The 16,962-nt window shown below is 37.8% G+C and overlaps 1 protein-coding gene across 1 annotated transcript in view; it reads right to left on the minus strand.

The window, feature by feature from the left end:
- Window positions 1-15,072, minus strand: part of LOC139126946 (kin of IRRE-like protein 3) — a 35,200-nt gene extending 20,128 nt beyond the window's left edge. Inside the window, 1 exon segment of the mRNA XM_070692867.1 lies at window positions 14,821-15,072. Coding sequence (XP_070548968.1) covers window positions 14,821-14,947 — 127 coding nt within the window. The 5' untranslated portion in view covers window positions 14,948-15,072.
- Window positions 15,073-16,962: the final 1,890 nt, after the last annotated feature.

The raw sequence follows: 16,962 nt of genomic DNA on the forward strand, positions 1-16,962 counted from the left end.
GTTATCCCTATATACCAAAAATCAGACCTCTAGCTCTATTGGCTCGCTCAAAATTAGATATGCGCTTAATTGATGAGGTACAATATGTGGCGTCATAAGGTGTCCCATCATACCATATATGAAGGGTGTAGCACTTGTGGTTACTGAGTTCTGGACAAATATGTATATTTGAGGTCAAAGGTCACCAAGGTCACATGACATTTTGTCAAAAAATTGTATTGCTAAGTTATCCCTATATACCAAAAATCAGACCTCTAGCTCTATTAGATATGCACATAATTAATGATGTACAATATGTGGCATCATAAAGTGTCCCATCATACCATACATGAAGGGTGTAGCACTTGTGGTTACTGAGTTATGGACAAATATGTATATTTGAGGTCAAAGGTCACCGAGGTCACGTGACATTTTGTCAAAAAAATTTATTGCTAAGTTATCCCTACATACCAAAATCAGACCTCTAGCTCTATTGGCTCGCTCAAATTAGATATGCACATAATTAATGATGTACAATATGTGGCATCATAAAGTGTCCCATCATACCATACATGAAGGGTGTAGCACTTGTGGTTACTGAGTTATGGACAAATATGTATATTTGAGGTCAAAGGTCACCGAGGTCACGTGACATTTTGTCAAAAAAATTTTATTGCTAAGTTATCCCTACATACCAAAAATCAGACCTCTAGCTCTATTGGCTTGCTCAAAATTAGATATGCGCATAATTAATGAGGTACAATATGTGGCGTCATAAGCTGTGCCATCATACCATATGGTGTACCACTTGTGGTTCCTGAGTTATGGACAAATATGTATATTTGAGGTCAAAGGTCACCGAGGTCACGTGACATTTTGTCAAAATATCTGAGATATCTGCGTGAAAGGATGGACTCACGGATGGACTCATGGACGGACATGACCCAATCTATTAGCCCCCTGGACTTCATCCGTTGGGACTGAAAACTGTGTCACTGCATCCTTTTTGCAATATGAATACGATGAGAAACTAAATTTTTATTTTCTCGGCCTTATACATCGAGTCTATGGACTGCCTTATACATGGGAGTCTATGGACTGCCTTATACATGGGAGTCTATGGACTACAGGAGTCTATGGACTGCCTTATACATGGGAGTCTATGGACTGCCTTATACATGGGAGTCTATGGACACTGCCTTATACATGGGAGTCTATGGAGGTGAAAACTAAAAAGTCCTCTAACACGGCCAAATTTGATCGCATTGTGAAACAAATTGACGTGCATCTGTATGGGGTAGGGTACTATCCTTGTGCAAAGTTTGAAAGGAATTGACCTGAGCATCTCTGAGATATCTGCGTGAACGGACGGACGCACGCATGCACGCACGGACGCACGCACGGACATGACCAAACCTATAAGTCCCCCCGGACGGTGTCCGTGGGGACTAATAAGTACACAAATTGACCATTTTGTGTTTGTATAGAGTCTGTGCCTAATCTGTCAAACACTAGTAATCACTTTACAAACCACACATTGACTAGATTAACCTTGACACTTATCAAATAATTAAAGTACGCCTTCATTCCTTGGAAAAATAGCCCTGGATTCAGTGACCAGTGACTGAATGCATGACCAGGCCAGACCAGCTACATGTATATGCACAGATGCATGTGGGTTGAGTAGTCTGCTTGATTGATTGATTGTGACTGCTCCATCTGTTGATACATTACTCAATCTGCCCTCCACTGCAACCTAAATACCTATTTTAGGTTGCAGTGGAGGCAGAGCAAAAAGTCACGTGATTGATAGATCGAGAAGAGGATCGATCGATTGATCAATCAAGCAGACTACCCAGCTCACATGTGCCTGTGCAGCTATGTCATATTGTCACTAATCCTCACTTGCCCCTAGTTTGCATATGTGGCTTCTTCAATATTTTTTTGAGGTCCCGGTACACTGCTGTGCTTTCCACAGTCTACTGCTAATAACTAGCTCACCTATACAAAGTGTTACAGCATTCTTATTAACAGGATGATCCACACAAGCAAATGAATGTCTTCACTAGCAAGCTTACTTTTCACACTATGATTAGGTAGTCTGCTCGGAAACCAAACTCAATGGAATTGGTAAAAGAACTATTCTGGATGCCAGGCAGAAAATCAGGCTATGGCAAATGAAGGACTGCATGGTACATATATTGTGGTTAAAAATACCAAAGTTGGAGATTCCTGCATCTGAAAGGCAGACCAAGTACAGATCAGTTTGTCCTATAAATACTGACTGTTTCTTTTCCAGCATGGTCAGATTGCAATTACTACATAATTTTTGGATTGTTTTGAATAAAACCCCCATACCAGTGACATAAATACAGAATCAATGTATACAGTATTGCCATACCATGCACCAGTTACATTCAGCAAAATGGAAAATATTTACATCCTTCCAGGTTATTTATGACAGTTACCGTGTTATTTTGGAATCTTGTGCAGTTTCTGAGAAACTACATGTGTAGCGGTATGTGACCCACCATACATGTGAATGCTAGAATCAGCTGAGGCAGAAGATACAATGGTACACTGAGGTCAGCTAGAAAATGGTTTTGACAAAAGTCATAGTTTGTAGTCTAGCTCAGCCTCATTAAAGTAGAATTGCACCTTTTTGGGGACAGAGCATTTTACCACTTGGGGGGGGGGGGGTTAATTTAGAAGCCATTTTGAATTCCAAGCTTCAATAAATCTTGGATAAAAAAATGCCTGGTTGCCCCTGATTTTTAATTTTATTCATGATTTCAAAAGGGAAAGTTTCATTGTGGGAAGTCTGGACAATAAGTTTGTCTTTAAAGTTTGAAGCCCAATCTACCTTAAGCTCCATAAGTTATTGCCGCTATATTTCCAGTATTTTTTTTCAGTCCAAGGATGGTGGATGGTGGAAAGAAAAACAAAATCCCAGTGGGGTGTTTTTTTCTTTAGGGAGTGAATATAAACAGGAAAAGTCTGTTATTGTTGTACCCAGACAATCAATATTCAATGAGATTCAGTGTGATTTATTTTCCAGTAGCAGTGACATGATGACCCAGTGTGTGACTAAATATTTTACTTCCATGATACTAGTCAGGATAGTTCCATGTTACTCATGTTTCATCCAATGTATATTTTAGTCTCATTGTTTATTAACCAGATAAAAGCAATTCAGAGTATCTAGTTGGCTGAAAATTGGAAATATTTAGGAACAACAAAATATTGTGAAGGTTCGCTACAAAACAAAAACCGATTTTTTTTTCCCCTTGATTTTTATTTCCCTTTGTTACAGCACCAAAAACCAAACTTTTCAAGCACAGATACCGTCCCCCAGTGTTGTAAGTGTCTTTACCCATTACTGATTACACACACATCATGAATTATAGTCAATGTACACAATAAGTGTTCATGAAATGTACACACACAAGTGTACATGAATTGTACACACACAAGTGTACATGAATTGTACACACACAAGTGTACATGAATTGTACACACACAAGTGTACATGAATTGTACACACACAAGTGTACATGAATTGTACACACACAAGTGTACATGAATTGTACACACACAAGTGTACATGAATTGTACACACACAAGTGTACATGAATTCAGTAACCTAATCAACCTAATCAAAACTGAACTGCATATACAACTGATAACAAAAACTGACTCATGATGATATCATTAATAACTGGTCACAGCTAAGCTATATGCTACGTACTGTATAGTTCAGTATTTACTCAGGCTGGTATCTTTAGCAGGCTGATATAACATAGCAAAACATTCCAGTAATGTTTAATTCGCTAGCTTCTGTGCGACCCATACCGTTATTTTTTTCTTTCCCATGATGCATCACACTGGACTATGCAAATTCGTTATCAGTGTTACTCATCTTGGAAGGAATCTCCCTGATGCAGGGGTTTCGTTAAAAGCCGGCCACCGGCCATATGGCCGGCTGTAAGGCGATCACGGCCGCCTGTAATTACCTGAAAATCGTGTAATTGTTGTGCCGCTTACAGGAATGAATAGCTGGTAACAAATACAGCATATCGGTAAAAGTTTACAACGATCTGTATCCTTCATGCTGAATTACTTGTTTTCAACGCTTTTGCGAGGTTTTCAGTGAAAATTTTGTGGTCGTTGGTTCGCACTCGTGTATCGTGGGATACTGGTACAGCTATACAGCACGGACCCATCTGTACAACGTACACAGGGTGGTTGGAGGTTAGCTAGGGGTCATTGAGCATGTGCAGTAACGCAACATAATGTCGGCCATACGTAGTTGAAGTTACTCAGTTCGGTCGAAATGGAAACAGTTAGACGGGTTGGTTGATTAAGAAGGGTACAGTCGATGGCAATTTCTCAGATCATTTTGATACTTATGCGGCGTTTTATGAATATCTCTCAGGAAAGGTTTCTTCTGAATGCATCAGCAATCGCCCACAGCTATCCGTGGCCGCGGATTGTGTTAAACAACGGCCTGCTTGTCAATGTAGTCAACGTTCGCGTTCGTTCTTGGATTTTAATGACTGAGAGCCAAACGTTTGACTTGCTTCAACTCTGTGGGCATATAAATATCAAAACAGAATAAATTGAAGGTGTAAACTTTAGCAGACTGTGACGTTGAGTGGTAGGCTGTAGCCACGGTCCGGAGAGACTGTGCTGTAGCACAGTTGTTTGTGGTTTCATACACCGTACACGGCAATGCAGGAAGTAGGGAAATTGAATTACCAGCCACTGTACACATGTATCGCCAAGTTCGAGACGGATTTCGCGCACCAAAAGCCACAATAATTCTTTCAAAAAACCAACATCGATGGCTCAAAATACATCTCTGAATTCATATTTTCTATGCTCTTTGCGTCAAAGATGATCTCCTATGCATTTTTTAGTGTGGTTTCTAAAGGGAGGGACCGGGGTGCTTTCAACATAAAACGAACACTTTTTACAGTCATTCATGATTTGAAAGTAGCGGCACCTTGATTCAGGTTATCTATACTGTTGTCTCTGATCGTTTGAAAAATGCAAATACTTTTTTTAATAAAGTTATCATGTGTGATTGATGTACCGTTTTGTCGAGTTATTATAGCTAATTTGGAACCGTGTCGGGGGGGGGGGGGGGGGGGGGGGGGGGGGGGGGGGGGGGGCTGCCATATCCAAACATCCTCATGCTTGGACGTTGGTACGGCTTGGCCGCCTGTAATTTTCATTTGGCCCCCTGTTTCAAAACTTAGTGAAACCCCTGCTGATGATGTCATCATGGGTCATGACCTAATTAAGGCAGCACAGGCCTTACAAGTGAAAGACATGAACTTTTGCTCAAACATTGTTCCTTAATGAACCTATCCCCTATTCTCTAAACCCAATTAAGAATATATAAAGAAAAAATTCGAGGTCACCATGCAAAGTTTGGTACTAGAGAAACAAATTATATTTACCAAGATATGAAATTCAAACTGGCTGCCATCCCTATGTAAACTCTATGGGTAAACATTTTTTGATTTGGAAAAACTAAGACATTTTTTTTTACTCAAAAAGCTTTGAAATGAGCCCCCCTACATTAGTGATGGATGAGAAAAGAATTGTTAAAGATCTGAGAGTCCAAATATCTATTTCACCAATGCGACTTGATAAATACTACTTTTGGCACACACCTCTGAAAAGATTACACAGAACTTGTACTAAGTGGATTTCTTCCTTATGTTGACATTTGACCCCAAGGGCAAATTAATCTGGCGTCATTTTTCAGGAGTAATTTACACCCCTCGGTGATGGCGGAGTATGGACTTTGCCCTTAAAATAGAAATGATATGACAGCAGTATGAGTAACTTTGAAACATCACAGGAATTCCACAGCATCCACTTGGCCCATTGCCTATGTGCAGATAAATTCTCCATCACTCGACAGAACAGATTTTCTTGATACCGTCACATTAACCAGTTGAATGTCACAAGCAATGGTTTATATTTTTCAAGCCATTACTTACTGTCCATCTATTTTGGCTTGAAAACAAAACAGGACAGCTCAACTGATTGGAATCCTACACAATAGCCTGAAATTTGAGTCTTAGTACCCGAGGCCATGACCATCAACTTCACATTTGATGATCATCATTCAATGGTGCCCTCATAAACATACCTAGAATTAAACAAATTTATCTCAGATTTCCAATTCACTGGGTATTCAATGTTTACAGCATCTTGTAACAATCTGAATGGTTGGCTGTCTGTGTATATGTTATCTAAACAACTGATAAACACAGAGCACAAAAATGTCATCCAACATGGCTGCCTGGGTGTAGTAGTCCTAGAAAGGCTGTTCATGCCCTGAAAATAGACTTAAAACTTTTCACATTCTTTTCTAAAACAATTTTTCAACTATTGTCTTTCAAAATCAAGAATAAGAATTGCGGGGTCATCTTACAGTTTGGTACTCATATATATCTGCCGATAATCAAAATTCAAAATGGCTGCGAGCATCTACAGCTCTGTATTATCTCTTTCTAAGTTAATACCGGGCAGACTACCAATTTTTTAGTTGGTATATAGTCGCAGCTGACTACCGAGCAAAAAAATTTTAATTTTCATCCCATAGAGGAAAAAAAAATTCAAGATTTTCACAAAAATAAGGCAGTAGAAACTTTATTTACTCCATCAACGTCAAAATGAGCCACCACAAGTGGTAGGCAAAGAGAATTTTGTAAAGTTTTACTCTGAATATCTGTCCCCAGTGTGCAGCTTTAGCTTATAACTTAATCACATCCTATGGCACCAGTGAAAAATCATGGTTTACTTCAAATGATAAGAACAATTATGAAAGGGAATAAATGTACATATACTATTGTGGTAAGGCAGTAAACTTTTCATCTTTGAGTTTGTAAAATTAAATAACTCAGAGAGATTTTCAGATTTCTTTAACAGTAACATTTCATGCAGGGTCTATACACCGTGAATATATTCCACCATGTGTTCCTTGTAAGAGGGAAAAATAATCTCATTCTTACAATGTTATGTTAAAGTGACATTGAATCAACTTCAAACAGCACTTCTAAAATAAATAGTATACAATTTATAGCCTGATAAGATACAATGTCAAGGCAATGTCAATGTATGTATATCTCCTTGAACTTTCTGATGATTGTCTATTTCTGTGATAAAGAGTGAACACTTAATTCTGAGATGACAATACAGTTAAGTGTTAAGGTAATTATCGAAGAAATTGCTGGAAAATTCATGAAAAATTTGAACTACAGGTACACGTGCAGGTATGAACAATATCATTATTATTATTGTTATTATTATTATTTATTTCTTAAAAGCACACTACACTACGTCTCAGTACTCTGAACAAAAGTATAAATTTACATGAAGTTGTCATCATCATCTTGCTATTCATAATCATCATTTCTTGTTATCTTTCCTCAATACTTGTGAACTCTACAAACAAACAAACATATAAACAAATAAACAAACAAAAGTACCACAAAAAGCCATGTCACCTCATCACTTTTTTCCAGAAGCCTGGGATAAGTAACAAACCATAACATCTTGGCTTTATTTATGTTGAACACAACTGTATTCAGAACCATATGTTACTGTCTATGATTACTGTGCTATGATGGGAAATGTCATCTTCATAATGTGCTGTCTCTTTTATGCTACATTGGGAAATTCTACCGGTATATCCATAACCATATGATAGAGTGTTTTGCGCCTATCTGAAATAATATTATGACATTGACTAAACACTAACCCTACCAGCGACTTTGGATTCATCCCTCTGAAATCTGAATCTGTGGCAAGGCTTTCACTCTGTGTTGAAAACCTTACCAAACTTTAAGAGGCACACCAAATTCTTGAGTACTTTTTAGTGGTGGAGGATGAGCTACTGGAGCAGTTAGTCAAGAGATACAGTTACCGGGCAGCTGTTGTCGTAAATCCAAAACACACAGATTTAATTATTTTGACCAAAGAAGTTCACATCGGGTCAGCATCTCATACATCACCATTGCAAAATGGGTGAAGTGAATGTGTTTCAAATGAAAAATCTTCTCTGACCTCACCAGGTATGACCCCATGAACACCAGACTTTGGATGAATCCATTATTATCAGAGGGATGGTTGGCCCTGTTCACTGAGACGTATGGTGATGGGGTATCTCATCTTTTGTAAACTGAATGTGACACAGTTTCTCTCTTCCATACTTGTAGAAGAACATTAACTCTTTGAATGCCTAAGTTAATTTATGCTGCCTTCATAAAAAAATTACAAAAATTTTATTGAAAAATTAGTAAAATTTTGTACAAATATTTTGGCGGGAAAATTTACAGCACTTAAAGGGTTAATATCTGTTTAGAAGTTTTCTGTAATTTGGACAGAGGAAGTACAAGTGACTCACATGAAAATACATTTTGAAAATTTGTACAAAATCGGAGAAAAGTGTGAAATTTAGTACCAGTATGTACTGTAGGTTCTTCATTTCTAATATCAGAATACATCTATCTGTATTTTATCAGGTTTTGCATTTTGATAGTCAGTCGGAATACCTTTATACAATAAATCATCATCAGTTAATGGACACTGTGAAATTATTTTGCTTTTGAAAGTCTTTACTTTTGTGAAAGGACCCTAACTTTTTCATGGAAGAGACTCGACTCTACTCTTTGGTGTACAAGCTCTTCATCTTCAACATAAAAGTAATAGTATCTACATTTAGTTAAGTTTTACAATGTGACAGTGGCTTCAAATAATTTTTTGAAGTACATCGGCTTAAGCATAAATTTCTGGAAGGCAACTGACAGCTTAAGAATACATATGAAGCCATCAAGCGATAGATAGTCTAAGAGTAAATTATTTTGCTTTTCAGACTCAGTACTTTTGAGAAGGGCCCTTACTTTTTTCATTAACCCTTTGAGCACCGAAGTCAATTTTTGTTGCCTATAGGAAATATATGCCAGTCAATTTTTTTAGATTTTTGTCAAAATTTTGATAAGAAACTGTAGCCAATGAAATATTATGTCCATTTGGTCCAAAATTATCAAACAAATTACAGAAAAATTCATAAAAATTGGTAAAAATGTTTCACTATAAAAATTTTGGTGGGAACAATTATGGCACTTCAAAGGGTTAAGGGGTAGTCTTATACAAATACAAAGATTGGAATTTGTTATCATATAGTTGCAGCCAAAGTGACTCGCCTGTGGCAACTGCTAACAAACACTCCTCATCATTTTGATTACCTTCATACATACGGTATGAAGTCTGATGCATTTATTTATCAATTTCAATAACTGTAATGATGGCAGGAATGCTTTGGAGCCGGAGTTGAAGGATAAAGTTTTAGAAAGACGACCTATGTCTGCATGAAATACGCTGTTTACCAAGACATTGACGGCTGAAACGTAAATAACACAAACAGTGTGCACACAGAAGATGGACAGAAGCACTTGCAATGAAGGAGAAAAAAGACAGATTCCACCAAATAACTTTTCTATGCCAGACACAAACACCTATCAACTGTAGGGTGTAGAGTTAGTGTACCGTTATCTTTGGAAGAATGCCTGTTTTTTAGAATTGCCGTGAATACCACATTAACGTAGGAACATATCTTTGAATGTGTGGTATAAGTTTAAAATTATGCGTCGCCGAAAAATTTTTCTTCACTGTACATACATGTGTGAGGTACATCCATTGTCTTTTCTCAATGCTATCGCTTAATTACTTTCAACAATATCTTATATGAACTGTGGAAATTATTATGAAGCAGATTCACACATATTGCGATACAAAAGTTCTACAAGAGTTTTGAAATAAAATATAGACAAAATTACATAACTTTTTATATTTGCTGACTATTCTATGTTTATAAACACTGAAGAAAGTTTTTGTTCAGAGATACGATAAAAAAGTTAGATTAATTTTTTTTTATAAGTTTTCTTTTTCAGCATTATGGCTGTACTTGGTCTGATTTTTGGTGGAGCTAATTGCCGAGTCAAACGATATAAAGCACTGGAAGAGGAATTTATGTTATGTTTGTACTCCAAAACAACTGCATTGGTCTTCACCGACTTGCAATAAATCCACGCTAACAGACTACGCTGTAGCAAGGCGGCTGAATTGGGCCAGATTTTAGTCACATCAGAATACCGGATATCAAAGCCAATACCGTTGGCTACACTTTTTTAACTCGCTGAATTCTCTTCGGTGATATTTTGATTTTAAAAGTAAGAATTCTCTTATTTTTGTCTCACTTTGTATTAGAAGTATGTATTTTGTTTTATAAACATAAATCCCACTTATAGGACCTAGCCAAGGCTAAAATCAAAATGGTCGGACTCCTTGACAACTACATTTGGTCTGCACTTGATTATCTGAAATCAGAGTCTAGCTCATCGAGGCCATTGCAGTTACCAAGGTAACAGTGCCTACGATCTTTGATCTCAATAATTTGAATATTAAACTTGTATGGTAACAGTCAGGCCTTGCCCCAACTGGGATAAGGGCCAGCGAAAGTCTTTCCCACACATGATCACAAACCAGCTCTGATATTATTAACCGATACTTAAATAAAACATGTCTGACTCTGGGCAAACAAAACAGTGTGTCTACATCATTGATCATAAAGACATCAAATCTACAATACTCTGGTTTGGAATCCCACTGCAGAATTCACTGATTCATGCGATAAGTGCAGATGTCGTTTTCAAAATTTCTGAAAGAACTCACACTTAAGGAGGAAAGTTTAAAATTTAAGGAGGAAAGTCTGAATTTACAACTTACAGCTGCTAAAAAAATTGGCCAAAACATTAAACGTTTTTTTTTTTCAAATAGCAAAACTTGGCATAACAGTGGAGTTATTAAGAAAGCTCCATCTCTAATACTGGTAGTAGATCATCCAATATTGGTTCAAACCCTAGACTTGACCTGAGTTCACAACATTAAAAGCTGACCTGAAAACAGTCTATTTTGAAATGAACAACAATTATCACAACACTCATATCAGGGTTTGACAAGAATTTCCTCATGACACATATAGGTAAACGTACACAAAAACAACAACATTAGAAAAGGAAAACTTACTTTGTTTGGGGAATTTCCCCATACTCAAACACCTCAATTGTATACGTATCATATCCATATGACTGTGTGCTTTCAAATACACATCTAACATACGTACATGACACATCATGTAAGCGACAAAAGAAATTAAAAGTGAACAAGAATACGTACTGCAGCCTCCCAAGTATATATATGTAATTGAACTTTTGTTTCTCGCAGCTTAACATTAGTGTCCCTGATACCACTTTAACCCTTTTCAACCCCAATTTCAAGTGTCAGTGATCCAACTTTGCAAGTGAAAACATAATGACAGACTCATTGAAGGGAATGCTTGCATACAATGACACAACATACCAGAGCTTTTTCCACAAAACAAAAACAATTTTTCATCACAGGTGATGGTGTAATTGCGTGTCTCAATTAAGGTAGCTAGTTTCTGCCTAAAAATTGATAGACTTAAAACTTGCTGTAAGAAAGCTGTAAAAATTCCCTTTTGAAATCACAAGATGAAAATCAAGGTCACTGTGGAAATTTTGTGCTATTAGAGAAACAAATTCAGCCAATGTACAGCCACTTGAAATTCAAAATGGCCGCTAACCCTGTATTAATTCTATAACAGAAAATTAAAGTGCGATTTTCACAGAAACGTGCCGGTGAAAACTATATTTACTCCATAAGCTTCAAAATGAGCCCAGACATAGAGTAAATCATTAGCATAGTGTCAAAATATTAGCATATTGTAAAAATCTGAAACTATCAGTCCCCGAGGCACATGCTACCTTAACACAACACATTCACTCCATTGACAATAATCCTGCACACAACAGGGACTGAGGGAGTTTGTAAATTATAGCTAAGAGACATTAATTCTACTCAGTGGAAATCTAGCTGGCCATGAATGAGAATATGACTGTCAGATACAACACAGTCAGGGTAGCTGTATGAACATGAACCAGTGCAGTGCTGTCCTTGGGATCTGTGTTAACATCTGCACTGGTACATGCAGAACTAGGATAGAAACCAGCATGGGACATTTCTTCTACCATGTTAACTTTGCAATTCAAGCCACATGCTTAATTATTGAACAGTCTCTCTGTTCTCTCAGTGTACAGGTACAGTCTCAATATGAAGATTTTACTATTTTTAGAGACTTTTGATAGAGACAGCAACACAAGAAAGAACTACACAAAGAATTCATAACATTCATTAAATTATCATTAAATAAATAAATAAATAAATAAAGGAACTTTGATTAACCCTTCGAGTGCCATAATTGTTCCCACCAAAATTTTAGTGAAACATTTTTACCAATTTTTTATGAATTTTTCTGTATTTCTTTGATAATTTTGGACCAAATGGACATCACATTTCATTTGCCACAGTTTGTTATCAAAATTTTGACAAAAATCTGAAAAAATTGACATGAATATATTTTCTGAAGGTGACAAAAGTTGACTTTGGCGTTCAAAGGCTTAAACATATTGTATTTCAATTTACATAGACTGTACTACAATCAGAACAGTGTGTCATTTAAATGATGACCTATAATCTTTGCATTTTCTGGTAAAACTTAAATGAGTATGTCAATGAGAAATTTCTAAGGTCCATGAGACACTGAATGTCAATGTAAGGCATAGAAGGCACAGAGATCTGCATCAGATCTTAGACGCTCTGGTAACAAAATAGGGCTGTTTGCAAATGACTTTACTGTTCTCTCAATTGATATGCACTGTCAAATATTTGTCCGTAAATTTAGATTACATTTTTGGAAATTATGCAACAAAAAAGACAAGGAACAACTTCCTAGGAAACTTCTAATTTTACAATGAACATCACAAATTGACAAAATATATATATATGGCTCAGACTTCAGCTCCGATAACAGCTGTACATGCAAATCAATCAAAATTTCGGGCAGTGGTGTCCAATATCACTCACGCACAGCTATACTTAGTAAAAACCTGTTAACGTGAAGAGCCCTATTGAAATCAGTACCACTGATAAAACACTACATTGTGCTTAATATGGTCCAGTGAACAATCATGGTTAGTTAAATCTTTTAGAATGGATGGTAACCACAAATCTCTTCATGGTTACTTAAATCTGTTAGAATGGACGGTAACCACAAATCTCACTGAGGCCAAACTGCGGTCAACCAATTTCCTTCACAAACGTTGAGCATCATTTTAGAAATCTGGAACAACCAAACATTAAGCCAACATGAAGAGAAAATTTGAAAATAGTTTTTAACGACAAAATTTTCAATTTCAAGTCCTGCAGTGTTTAACTAAGTTCAATTTCATTTTTCTCTTTTTACCTAGACTGTTGCCATGATTACACCTACACTAGCGACTCTCTGTATTTATCTCCAGTCTTCTTTCTTCCTAACCAGTTACAGTTCAAAAGAGTTCAATCGTTCTACTCTAGAATAAAAAGGATGCGCTGTTTTTCAAAACTTTTTTCAAGTTTTATTTTTGCAATAGTGAAACATAGGGTGGCAGCCATTTTGAATTTTACGTAAATTTGGTAAATTTTGGGTAATTATTTCTCCAGTACCGAACCTAGCAGAGCAACCCATGATTTTATTCTTCATCTGGCAAGAGAATGGTCAAAAGTTTCATGGAGGAAAGTTTGAGCAAAAGTTTAAGTCTTTCCCTTTTGAGACGCATACTACCTTGATCCATTTAACAGCCTGATTTTGGTAAAACTTCAGCGTTTTCACTAGTTTGAAACTTTGGCAAGAGCACAGTAAAGGAAAAGGGAGTGCAGTTATCTTTAATGGGTGTAACATAAATAAGTCCTCGACGATGTAAGCTGGCTTTCTCTCCAAACCACCACTATCTAAAAATATATCAACATTAAACTAAACCTGTTGAACGAGTGACACAATACAAAACAAACTCACAGCATCGATGCAGACTGCAGCTTTCGCCAAACCTATCTGACATCACTGAGTCTTGCTAAATGCTTTTTGACTTTTGACAGATATGGTTCCTCGTTACAGCTAACTAAAAACTTTGGGAGTGGTAAATTTACGGAGTGCCATGATTTACACAATACAATGACTTTTATGTTTACATTTTCCACCATGGCCCTACACATCTTATCAAACTCCATTGTTGAATGGTCTTTATATAAACAAATTTACGAACCGGCTGAACTATTTGATATACAAAACTTTCCAAGTCAACACCCAACCCGCGGGTGAAGGTCCTGGCTCGGCCCAACACTTGTGAATGGGACGAAATCCGAACGTCAGTTGTCTTGTACATCTATGTATCATTCACAAAATTACTCAGAATTTTGTAACTTTTTTGGCCAAAATGATACGTTCTCAGGCAACACAGATGTTACACTTTTCTTTCCTCGCCTGAAAGGAATAAGTTCCATTCACAAGAAAACTCAGCGTTCTCAACGTTTCGGTGATGAAATCTTGGCGGTCATTTTTGCTGAGCATAAGAACTGAACTTCTTCAGCCTGAGACGTTTGTCGTGTCGTTTGTACTGATAGTTCGCCCGGACAGAATTTCAATTTTACGTCCGCTGTTTCAAAACGTGCGATGCCATCCCCTTCCAAAACTGTAATGTTTTGGAATAGACAGAACGGCAATGAATTATCGTCGTCGAATTTTCGACTCAAAATTTCTGCTGCAGTTGCTGATCAGCTGGAGCTGGTGGATGGGGCTGGGTCGTCTGGATGTAAAACATTGATCCTTGCGATCTCTCTGAGTCTGACATCGAAAGAGCAGCTACTTACCTCCCAAAGTGAAAGCAAAACAACTGGTGAATACAAGAAACGACACCACCATAGCTCCGCGGGAACACATGTTCAGGAAATCAGCAAAAATTTGAGGTAAAATCCGCAGGCTTGGGCGTACCATCATGTCTAGCGTTGACACTCGCTCGGCGTCTCGTATTCTAGGAACAGTTCATTATCAGAATCGGGAGGGTGCGTCTGCCGTCAATGATGTGTAAATTAGGTTGTGCCAAATGTAAATAAGCGCCGGATGTGTATATGGAAATACTTTGTTAATTTCCTATAATTTTACTACATGTTAAAAATATCACTTAACTCTCTGACGGAAATTTCATGACAAGTTGCAAAGTGAAAAACCAAAGCTTTGTGAAGTCCGGATCCTTCATGAGTTCAGTTGAGATCGCTCTTGAGCCCGAGCTGAGGAGCAGAACGCTGCACTCTGCGGTGTGGTAGTTTGGAAAGTGTCAATTAGGCCTAAGGTAGTATGCACCTCAAAAGTGAAAGACTTAAAATTTTGCTCAAACTTTCCTTAAAGGATCTTTCAGCCATTCTCTTTCAAAATCAAGAATAAAAATCGGGGGGGGGGTCACCGTGCAAATTTTGGTACTAGAGAAATAAATCACCCAAAATTTACAGATATTTGAAATTCAATATGGCCGCCATCCCTGTGTTAACTCTATGGAGAAAAATCGCCTCGGAGACAGATATTCGGACTCTCAAAGTTTTACTTTTATTCTTTTCTGGACTCACGTAAACGCTATTGGAGAAAGAAATCAAGAAATTTCATTTTTCCTCAAGAGTTAACACAGGGATGGCGGCCATTTTGAAATTCAAATATCTGTGAATCTTAGGTATTATTGTTTCTCTTGTAGAGTTGTACCAAACTTTGCAGATGATCCCCTGACTTTTATTCTCGATTTTGTACGAGTATGCAGTGAACGTTCGATCGAGGAAAGTTTGAGTTGTTAAGGTTTACGTCCCATAATTGAGGCGGATACTACCTTAAAGGGAAATTTGTCATTTGACAAAGTGTGCTATTTTGGCATTTTAAGTCTATATGCACACGCCCCATAGAGTACAAATGCACCGCCCTTGTCACCGCCCGTTACGGTCGCGGCTCAAATTACACGCACTCCAGAAGCATCTCGACTTATTTATATGATTCATCCGGGAGCTTTCTTCCAATGCTCCATAGAGAATTTATGTAGGTTGGTCACGTGACACATCTCTCTCTCTCTCTCTCCTCTCTCTCTCTCTCTCTCGTTTTTGTGGAACTGGCTCGGAGAAAAGCGGCAGAAAACTTTCTTTGCCCTGTCAAGAACTGTACTCAGTTATTTGCCAGCCTTGTTGATCCGCACGAATAGGAAAATCGTTTTGCCGTGGGCAGTTTGAGAGAGAGAGAGAGAGAGAGAGAGAGAGAGAGAGAGAGAGAGAGAGAGAGAATCAGTACTAGGCCCTAACTGCAGTACGAACCTCCTAGCTCTGGCTAAATTTTAGGGCAAAGTCCGCGATCCGCGGCATCTACCGGAAATTAATATCGGAATATCCCGTCAGATTTCCACCAGTAGACATTTGAAATGTGAGAACGCATTGACAGCCCGTTTCCGACTGCTCGAGAAATTTGCACCGACAACATGTAGGGCCTATATGCCACAGTTACGCTATATAGGCCGTCGCTTTAATTATTGTATCACGACAGGGGCTTCGCGAAGCAACGATCGAAGTGCCCGTGAATATATATATATATATATATATATATATATATATATATATATATATACGCCCATGATCATGGACTAAACTAGAAGCAGGCATGTAACGTCTTTCGTTTTATACCATAAGGGACCGTTCAGTTTTTACGGCCGGGGGGCGGCAAAATCCAGGGGGGGTCATCATAATTTTGGAATCCGAGAAGGGGGGGTCATCACTTTTTCACTGGTAGGAAAGGGGGGGGGTCACCACATTTTCAAAAACATAATACCTACAATAAAGTTCACTTTTATGCCATGGCTATGATCGACCCTCTTTACCGGCGGGCCGCCTTCGGCGGCCCACTACAATAAATATACTTTATGTATTACCCATGACCCTCTTAACGGGCAGACGCCTTTGGCGGACCACTCCAATTAGGTTTACTTCATG

This window comes from Ptychodera flava, unplaced genomic scaffold, assembly GCF_041260155.1.
Source record: "Ptychodera flava strain L36383 unplaced genomic scaffold, AS_Pfla_20210202 Scaffold_28__1_contigs__length_4768798_pilon, whole genome shotgun sequence".
Lineage (NCBI taxonomy): Eukaryota > Metazoa > Hemichordata > Enteropneusta > Ptychoderidae > Ptychodera > Ptychodera flava.